We start from the raw sequence: 10928 nt of genomic DNA, 5'->3' as shown, positions 1-10928 counted from the left end.
TTTGTTTAGTTTATATTATTGTAACAATTCTGTTTTATATAATTTAATTTAAGAATTTTGTTTTAATGATATTTATATATATACACAGTATATATTACGTAGGGGAAAAATCGGCTAGCAAACGAAAAGATTGACTTCTATCAAAGTGGATAGTATCACGTCAATGATCTGTTACTGAAATCTTCATAATAACTTCCTTCGCCAGGTGAATGAGCGCCAATGACGTCACTGGACGCTAAACTAGCTGAAGTGTGTATTGTGTAGATAGGAAGTACTAGCTGAAGTCTCCAAAACTCTTCGGCTTCCTTGGAGTCTGCCGAATATGTATCCAGTTGGGCAGCGTAAGTACATGTTAGAAGTTACGATCTTTCGGATAAAAGTACAAAAAATTCCACATTATTGTCATATATTGGAAAAAATGCGATAAAATATTACAATGAAAACTATACTATAACTGATACTAACCCAACTTTAAGTTGGAATATGATACGAGCAACCTGATTGGTTTTCGACGCGTAGATATATTTTATCAGCCAATCGGATTTATCTTAACAACAAAGAAATGTTGACACAATAGGATCAATTAACTTGTTAGGTCGTCGTTTTCAAAAGCATTTGAAGTTCGTCCTTCAAAAATTGCTACAAAGCAATATTTTTTGTTATTGTCTCGTTCTGATTTTGCATTTGTGCCTTTCTAAATATCAATATTTAGTTGAACAATTGCACCAATCAAACCAGGAGAAAACCATTCTTTCATGTTTAATATTAAACATAAACAAGTTCATTTTTAATTTTAGTTTGACTTTAAANTCGCCAGTGGCTAAATAGATAAAACAGCCAGTTGGATGAACGACCGGATAACCGTAACAGATAAGGCCTCTGTTTACCTCACTGGAGATCAGGATCCAATCCATGCAGGTCGAAAAGCCCCAGGATTTTCTGGAGATGGTTTGTCTCAGATATGTCGGATCCTGTCTCTCACCACACGGCTGCTTTACATTGGGTCTGGCCGAACCTACGATGGGACTGATTTTAAAAAGGGTCTTTTTAGACCTGCAGGGCGAAAAGAACAAATAATAGAAATAAAGTGGATAAAACTAGTGAACACTAATAGTTGATCCCGGTTCGGAGATAAACAACGGACTGCCCAAATGTAGTTTTCTATGTTTTCTTCGTGTGTCTAATACATGAAGAGAGCTAGTTTCCCGTATAAAGTTCTTCGGAGAGGCATTTCCTTGGCAGAACGTCCTTGTTTTGCGTTGTCTCAACCCAAGAAGTTTACAGCGACTTTCTAACGTTTATAAATTATTATAATGTGATAATTATTTTTATCATCATAAAATTATATTAATAAACTTTAATACATTTTGATAGGTTACATGTGTTTAGCCGGCTATCGACAAATTAAAGATTATTTGCCGGTACTACATAACAATACGAATCGTTGGTCTTGTTTAATTTTTCATGGATCATTCTTGGCCAGTTAGTTAATGTGATAACAACGCAGCATCTTGAAAAAAAAGGAGAATGCCCTTGACAGCCGCCCTTATCTACCTATTAGATACACGAAGAAAGCTCGAAAGATTCTACACGGCCAGTCCGTTGGTGAGGTGCGAACTCAGACCAATTATGAGGGTCATTCAAATGAAACCCGACCAATGATTTTATTTAGTAGGTACAGTACATTACAATAAAAGTAATCCTCTGATGAGTAAGGCACTTGTCCCACTGTGACATCAGACGTTCAATTCCTTGCTCATAGAACTAGTGGGTTAATGTTTGCACCATTTCCGAACTGCTTCTTCCACTTCAACGTCCGATTGAAACTTACGCCCTTTCAGGTGCCTCTTGAGCAATCTAGAGAGGCTTGAGACACCAGTTTCAGACTGTCCCAAGTTGGTGACTCAAGTCTCGGGCGCCATACATTGGGCACTTGGGGCATATGCCCCCTTTTTTGTCGGTTTGCCGTTTTCTTAATCCGGAATGGAGTTCTTAAGTTTCGTTTTATTTTTAAATAAGTTACTCATTTTTATCACAGAAAACTTTTCACTGATGATAAAATAAATTTGAAAATATTTATTATTAACCAAAAATTTGTTCTAGTGAGTCGTGATTGTTTGGTCGAGTACCGAGGTACCACTGTACTTGATTAATGCGATTTTGATATATGCGGTAGCATCGAGGGATTAAATGCGTTAATAAAGGGATACCTGTACAGTATAACCTATACATAATATATATATATATATATATATATATATATAATGCCCCTTTATTAACGCATAATATATGCAATATATACACTGCATATTTTATATATTGTACTGTACGTACGATGCCTTTTTTTAGCTTATGCCTTTAGCTTATCCCTTTTTTAGTTTATGGCCGCTACTCAAGTCTTATATTTTGCAAAACATACCGGCATAAATATGTTATGATGACACTGATATCTTAATGATTCAAGATACACTGACAGCATTTCATCGTGTAATGTGTTTAATGACAAAAAAAATTGCTTTTCTTCGTAAATAATACAGAAAAATGACAATTTTCCATTATTTCTACAATAGAAATAATGAAAAATTTAAAGTTTTCCATGTTAAAAAAGTGACAGTATTTGAGAATAAAATTGACACTTGAGATTCCAATTACCGTATTTTACGGCATAAAAAGACACGATTTTTGTTCTAAAAGTATGAGGTAAAAAAGCTCAAAAAATTGCTCTACGATTTATGTCTGAAGTTGCGAGCTCCCATAAACTAATGAATTTCCCAAACGGCCTTCAGTAGGTTATATTTAACCCCTAACCAAACATATTATTAACAACATTTTTATTCAAAATATCAATACTGTATAATTATTATTTGTTTTTTGTTAAAGCTAAATTGCTTTTGCACACATTCATGTAGAATATTTTAATGAAAAACCACTTTTTTAAACTCCTGTTTTTTCTCGATAAATGAAGAAGGCATTTTAATTATACTTTATAAAACAAGAATACAATAGAGAGGTTGAGGCGCACGTTTTAAACGTGTAAACGTGTACGTGTGACGTTCGGCGCCGCTTTCCCGTAAGCCTAAAAGTTTGACGATGGTGTTTGNGATAGGTTAATATATTTTTTCGTACATAATCGGTTATCCGAAAAATAAGTTATCCGAACAACCCCAGTCCCCAATTGATTCGGATAAACGATGCTCTACTGTATTTATGATTGTAAAGGAGTGGTTGTTGTACCATGTTCACAGACAACTGAAAACACCATCTCAGTCACTGGATATGAATCCTATAGAACATTTATGTGAGCATTTGGAGTGACAAATAAAGAAAACATGATATCAGAAGCAAAGAGGATCTAAAATATGTACTTTTAGAGGAATGATCCAAAATTGACTGAAATGCAATGGAAAATTTGGTTAAATTAATGCTTCCCAGAATGACATCAGTTATAAAAGCAAAAAAATATCCCACAAATTGTTAACATTATATGCTTTTGAAAAATACATTCAAAAAGTTTTTTCTTATGTATATTTACTTTTGTGGTTTGAAATTATCAATATTTTTCCTTATCAAATATCTGTATTAAAATTAAATGTATTCTAGAATGTTGTATGTTGTTCATTATTTTAGAATGTAATTTTCTGAAGAAGGTTGATAAAGTCAATTGAAAATGGTAGAGAATAAAGAAATTTTACTGCATTTTAATGGTTTTAGTGTTGGTAGTATTTTTCCTTATAACAAAATATAACATATTTCAACATATTATTATAGTTTTCTTTTGCCTGGAACACTAAATTTCTTATTAAATAAATAAAGTTTTTTTAAATGTTATTAATTTTTTTTTGTTTTTTTTTTTCATATCAACATGTGTGATATATACTTTTTTGTGACAGACTATAGATAATGATAGCTTACTTTACATGTTGGAAAAAATTCTTTCTGGATTGTAGATTATAGGCTTTGTAAAAGTAGCAAGAGTATTACAAAAAAATTTATAAGGGTTAAAAAAAATTTACACCAGAGTTCTTAAAGACTAAGAAAACTAGCCATAACTGGTACTTGACTTTCTGTAATTAGTATTCTGTAAAGTAACTAACTACAAATCAATGATTTGCCAAAAAAAAAAGAAATATATATACAAAGTTAAAAAATTACAATTTTGAGTACGGGAAAAGAACTTAGCAAAAGAAAACACTTAATCAACACTAAAACTTATAATGAAATCTGCATTTTTCACTGGATGCTTGCCCTTTGGTGTTTAAAAACAAAACTATTCTATTTGGGTCGTTTGAATCATTCTTGTGTATTATCAGCAGTAAAGATAAATAGTGATAGAAAAAGCAAAGCTTTCTATCACTATATATCTGTTGCATTTCAAGTTGCAATTTCAAAGCCTTATGGGATTCCAATATTTTGTCTATTACCACATGAAAAACAGATGATTATTTGGAAATCGGTCAGTTATATTTATGAGCTGCTCCAAATTCTGAAAGATGGATTAGACTGTTAAGAATTGGCAAAAGTTTGCTGACTGTCCAGCTTTATATGAACAAGTTATGCTGTCAATTTTAAAAGATATTTTCTTAAAGTTTAAAATGCCAGTAATTTTGTTTGGGACACAGGCTGGATTTAAGCATTTTGAAGCCCTAAGCTGAACTCTAAGGCTCCTTACCAATCCTTCACAATTTTAGAAGTCAATCATAAAAAGAAAAGAATTAAATCAGACTATGTCTGTGATTTAATATGGATATTGAAAGAAAAAGATGAGGTTTCACTAGTCTTATGTTTTATAACTGAATTTAATTAAATTTTTATATCTGTTCCATTAAAAAAATCTCTTTTTTAATTGGTTTTATCAATTTAAAAAAAAAGACTTTATGTTAATTCTTAAAAAAATTAATGAAATACTACACAAAATAAAAAGTGAAGTGTATTTTTGTTGGTTTGTAAAAAAATTTTTATTACAAAATTTGACTTCAATTTTCTTTTTTGTAGAAATGTTTGTGGCTCCTTGAAAGTCGAGGCCGTAAGCAACAGCTTACATAGCTTACTTGTAAATCTGGCCCTGATGGGACAATGTCAAAACTGATGTTTTTTAACACAAAGGGCACAAAATGTACGAGGGCCGTTTGGAAAGTTTGTGGCCTCAAATAGAACAACAAACAAAATAATGTTAAAACTTTTTTTGTAACTTTTCAATGTAGTCTCCTTTGTTAGCAATGCACTTATTCCAGCAATGTTCTAGCTTTTTTCTATGCCATCACAATAGGTCGATTTGTCATGTTGTGCAAAATACTCGTTCACTTCAGAGATGACTTCGTTGTTTGAGTGGAATCTCTTTCCAGCCAAGAATTTTTTTAGGTTTGGAAAAAGGTGGAAGTCACTGGGGTCCAGATCAGGTGAGTATGGTGGATGTGGAACTAATTGGAAGCAAAGTTCGTTTATCTTTTGTTCAGTGATTCTGGCAGAATGTGCAAGTGCATTATCGTGGTAGAACAGAACCTTTTTCTTCTTCAAGTGTGGCCTCTTCTCTTCAATTTCTTTCTTCAGTTTTTGCAAAAGTTCACAGTAATAGACAGCATTGATGGTCTTTCCTCTTTCTAGGTAGTCAATAAAGATGATGCCTTTAGCATCCCAAAAAAACGAGGCCATCACTTTTCCTGCTGATGGAACTGTCTTTGCCTTCTTTGGTGGTGGCGAACTGTGTGTTTCCATTGCTTTGACTGTTTTTTTTTGTTTTAGGAGTGTAGTAATGGATCCATGTTTTGTCAGTAATCACAAACCAATGCAACAAATCTTGTGGGTTTTTCTGGTAGAAGTCCAAACATTCCTTTGACATCAAAGTGCGAACACGTTTTTGCTCAGCGATCAGCATATGCGGCACCCACCTTGCTGAGACTTTCGTCATACCCAAATTTTCGGTTAGGATGTGGTGCACTCGGTTGACAGAGATGCCTGTTGTCTCAGCATCTCACGCGTTTTCAAATGGCGATCTGCTAACACCAAATTGTGAACTTTGTCGATATTTTCTTCAGTGACAGCAGTTGTTGGCCATCCACTGGAAGGGACATCTTCCACACTCTCTCTCTGTCAGATTTAAAAGGGCTGTCCATTTATTCATGGTGTACGAAGGAGCAGACTCTCCCAAAACTTCATAAAGNTTTCAGATTGGTTTGAATAAAAGTATAATTTGATAGAAAATTATAAAATATAAAAATAGTCAAAGCATATTATTATTGTGAAAATACTTTTGAATTATTTAGTATTTGACTATTTGTGATTATGTGATATTCAGTTTGGAATTCTATATTTTCTTTTGTTTCTTTTAAATTTTCTAAAGAATACAAAGTAACTGACATCTTTATAAAAAGGAAGCTATCAAACTTTTATCAATGACAGTTTCATCCACTAATAATTAATTGTTAAGTTTAAGACTTATATTGCAATTTACTAAATTAAACTAGTGATGAGTAACCTCTTCTGGATGAGAGCTGCAAGGGTGCTTTATAGTCTTCTGGTTGGTTGCATACATTTTTTCTTAATACTAACATATTCCTCAACTGCAATATACTATGTACAAAGATAATACCATATTTCTGTACAAATAAGAGCAAATTGGGATATGTGAAAACACATGTCCCGATTTGCTTATTAGAGTGTGCCAGCTTGCTTTGGCTTATAAGATCGCTACACTGCTGTGTCAATGTAAATTAAATTAAAATGTACAGTAACTATTTGGTGGCATCTTTATTAATCATTATTTAAAATTAAAAAAATGCTTCTGATAATATAAAAGTTTAAAATAGTTTTTTAGATGCTTTGTGAAATACATAGTGCTGATTTTGCCTCCTCTATATGATTATATGCTAATGATATGCAAAGTAGTAGTAATATAATTTATTTTCATCTTTTCACTGAAGTTTAGTTTGAATGTTCTTTGTGAATATCTGCTTAATTAGGGTTGCATAATTGCACAAGGTGGAATATAGGAAAATAAAATTCTGTTGTCAAAGTACTACAGTCTATATATAAGCCTTGCAGACCATGAATTACTCATGATTGAACTAAACAATTTCTTAAAGCATAATTCTATGAAAAAATTCAGATAAAATCTTAAAAATATGAAAATGTTAATGTTAATTTCTGGATTACCTCAATGTTTTGAAATTATCATAGATGGAAATATATATTTAAGTTTTATGAATTTTTTATCTTTGTTTAATAAACAGGATTGATATTTCAGATAATTTATGTCTCATAATTGGTTATTTTAAAGCTGCATAGAAAAATAGTATAAAATTGTTCGAACTTGAAAAAAATAACAATTTTGTTTCAAATGAAAAATTATTCAGAATTATATAATATTAATTTTGTTAAGAACTGAGTTGATTACATACATAACTAGATGCATTTTGGGCCAACTTACATTTTATGGCATCTCATCAGTAATTCGTATTGAATCAACCAAAATAAACATAATTAAACTGTAGTTTTAGATCATTGAATTACTGTTAATATTATTAGATACTTATTGAACTTCTGTCTTAAGAGCTGATAAGTTTCCAATAATTTCCTCTTTTCTCTATAATAATTTTCAGAAAACTATGTATAAAGGTTGTTCTTACAAGCTTAGTTTAGGCAATTGCTAATTGACCTCTTAACTTGTATCAATGATGTTATTAAATGAAAAAAATTAACTTTAAAATTTTTATAAGTTTTATCATCATCTGTTGAACAAAAGATGAACTTTTCAGTCATTTTTGATGAGCAGTCTATTATTCTCATTGATGGTTATGAAATATGACTTGATAATTATAGTATGTAGCCAAACAATTACCTTAAATGCTCGGGCTATAAATCTGCTATTTTTAGCAATTAATACTAAGTAATTTGCTACTAGAGGTAGACATTAGGTGTCATCTCTTATAAGAGATGGTGTCTAACATGTACCTTTAGTATGGGTTTGAACCCACAACCTCTACTTGCTGTGTAGTGAACTTGCTAATTGCAGTTCACCACACAGCAAGTAGAGGTTGCAGGTTCAAACCTCCTGGGCCAGTTCTTTTCTTCCAGATTATTCTAAATTATTTAACAAATTGTTTAAATTATACTACACTACACTGCAAAACACCGGAATGTGTTAAATACTGCACTCTTAGAACCTATAACCAGTGTGATAAAAACAAAAGATAAAGATCGCCACAAATGTTTTTGAACTGCTGTGTTCTTCCTCAGGTGTAAAACTGAATTACTAATAGGACAGAGCAAACCAATAAAGGAAATTCAAGAAACAATTAGAAGGTGTTACGTGAGATGCATATGTGTTCGTCTAGTTGACATATTGTGACCTTAAAGTTCGGAGTCCATCAATGCCTGCCAGGCCGGCGACAGAACCAACTCTTCCTTAAAATTGATGCAGTTGTCTTTGAGGGATGATTTGTAAATTTGAATGGCCTCAAGCCACTTAAGGTGTTCGGTGTGTGATGTAGTATGTACGAGTTTCGCCTGGTGGAAGGCCATCACAGTGTCCAGGTCGGTGGCGTATGTGGCGAGGGCAGAAGTACTTCTCTGATGATGTATGTCCATTATGTGTTCTTGTACTCTGACTTCCAAGGAGCATTTTGTGGATCTGATGTAAACGAGGTCCCTATCAAACCTGTTGTCCCTAATAGGAATACTATATAAACCAGGGAGTCTGTTCTGGTTGGGGGTCTTTTCCATTGCAAACGATGTCAAAGATGGTTGGACATCTCCTGTATGCGATCTGAATACATCTTTTCTTGGCAATCTTGGTATAGAGTGTTTTTAGGTACAGATTGAATGTGATGGGGACCCGTTGTATCATGTCGGGGTGGTGTTGTTCTGGCGGTTGGTCATGATGGTGCATTGCAAATGTGCGCGGTGATCTATCAATTAATGCGTAAGCCTCGGAAACCCATGGGAAGAGGCAAGACGGGGAATATGTAAAAGTTCAGTTTATCACACCAGTTATAGGTTCTAAGAGTGAAGTGTTTAAATTATAATCATTAATTTAGATAAGTGATGGCACCTAATATTTACCTCTAGTAGCAAATTACTTAGTATTAATTATTAAAAATAGTGGCTTTATAATACGAGTATTTAAGGTGCTCATTTGGCTAGGTATCTATATATTATCAGACTTCAGGCTGTTTAATATATTTATGATAATTATAATGATAGAAGGCTATAAACTCTCGTTTTTTTCATTGCTATAAAATGATTTTGGAGGAATAAAATATATATATATATCAAACATTATTTTTATCTTAACTGTGCAAGGTCTTGCTTTGTTTAGAGACTGTTCATAAATTGTCTGCATTTTTCTTGAAATATTTACTCCCCTTTGCCTCCTTGTCCCAGTTTGTCAAAGTTTCTGTAACCCCTTCCCTTAAATTCTTTATCATTTTATGAATGATAGATACCATAAGTAGAAATGAAATGTACAAGAAATTTTGAAATCTATATAAATAAAAATGTAAATGTTCATTTGTTCAAAATCTTAAATCTCCAAAAGTTCTTAACTGATTGCCTTGAAATTTTGATGCAATGTTGCATTCAAATTACAGTGGAACCCCGGTTAACGAACGTCCTGGTTAACGACCAAATCAGTTAACAAACTATTATTTTGCAAAAATTTTGTTTCAGATAACGAACTTAACGGCTTTTTGTGTCAAATTTGTAAGCTTGCCGACTTTTAGGGAAAATCAGTTAATCGTGTGTCGGTGATGGTCTAGGGTCCATTTGTATGTTGGTGGTGGCGGAGGTGACAAAGATGACAAATATTTTACAGTGAAAATCGTTTATTAGAATGGGAAGATGCTTACATATTTGAGGTAGTTGGAAATGGCTTATCTACAGTATTTTCTCTCAGCACTGAGGAGTGGCATATCGCTGGTCCTATGATAGTGCAAGCTGATCAGTCATAGCCCCAGAGCGGATGAGATGGGTTTGCTTGGTCACAAAAATGATGGTAGGTGACAGAGCTGCAACGACTGGAGTGGTCCGCGAGACACAACACAAATTTTAGTGGGCACGACTTCAGTCTTAATCCAGATGAAGACGACACAGATTAATTGCCATAGAATTTTTAGGAAACTGCGTTTTGACCTTGAGATTCGGGGTTTTTATAGTATTTCTTCCTTGAATCTCACCTTACGATTAGTCCTGCGTCTCATTCCTCGCTTCCCGATTGTTTTCTTCTTTGTCTCCAGGTGAAAACCGAAACCAGATCAGGTCACGAGAAAGGTTTGTTCTGAGGCGTTTATTTGACACCTGTTTGTCGACTCTGATCAGAAATTGTTGATAAACCTATAAGCCTCTCGCTCATAATTTAGCCTATTGTTTCTGCTATCTGTCATTTTAGAACTTTAACGATTGTATGTGATGTTTCTATACCCGTCAAATCTTTCCCCTTTTCCGAAAATTTAACCTAGATCGACTGTTTATGAGCATGTTTTCCTATATTTTCATTAAAAAAACCCATTTTACAAATAAAATTACAAAAATACTGACAGCTAGAACGGATTAATTGTATTTGCATTAATTTCTATGGGAAAAATTGTTTCAGTTAGCCAGGGATGCACAACCTTTTTTGAAGAAGGGCCAAATTAGGATTAAGTTTATTGACTGGGGGCCGGACCTCCAAGTGATTAATGCGATGTCTGATGCAATTTGCGAGATTCTTTGTTGTATCGTCATGTGGTTAAGACTGATTGTTTGAAAACACTGTCTTCTCAGGACACATCTCACTTGCGATGATAAGACACTTTTTTATCATATCGCCATCTGTGAAAGGTTTCCCATTCTTGGCTATTAAAGCAGATATTTCTAGGCTGGCTTCAACAGCCGCATCCAATTCTCCAGATTGTTTCTTGAACACATTTTGTTGGCTGATTAGTGATCGTCGTAAC

The 10928-nt window shown here is 33.3% G+C and overlaps 1 protein-coding gene across 1 annotated transcript in view; it reads left to right on the top strand.

The window, feature by feature from the left end:
• The first annotated feature begins 201 nt into the window (after window positions 1–201).
• The window catches only part of LOC111630783 (protein argonaute-1-like), a 25137-nt gene continuing 14410 nt past the window's right edge, over window positions 202–10928 (top strand). Inside the window, exon 1 of the mRNA XM_023374931.1 lies at window positions 202–341. Coding sequence (XP_023230699.1) covers window positions 323–341 — 19 coding nt within the window. The 5' untranslated portion in view covers window positions 202–322. The remainder of the gene's footprint in view (window positions 342–10928) is intronic.

Source organism: Centruroides sculpturatus, unplaced genomic scaffold (assembly GCF_000671375.1).
Source record: "Centruroides sculpturatus isolate CEXI.00-Female unplaced genomic scaffold, Cexi_2.0 scaffold657, whole genome shotgun sequence".
Classification (NCBI taxonomy): Eukaryota; Metazoa; Arthropoda; class Arachnida; order Scorpiones; family Buthidae; genus Centruroides; species Centruroides sculpturatus.
Note: the sequence above shows the minus strand (reverse complement) of the source record. Positions and strands in the feature narration are given on the sequence as shown.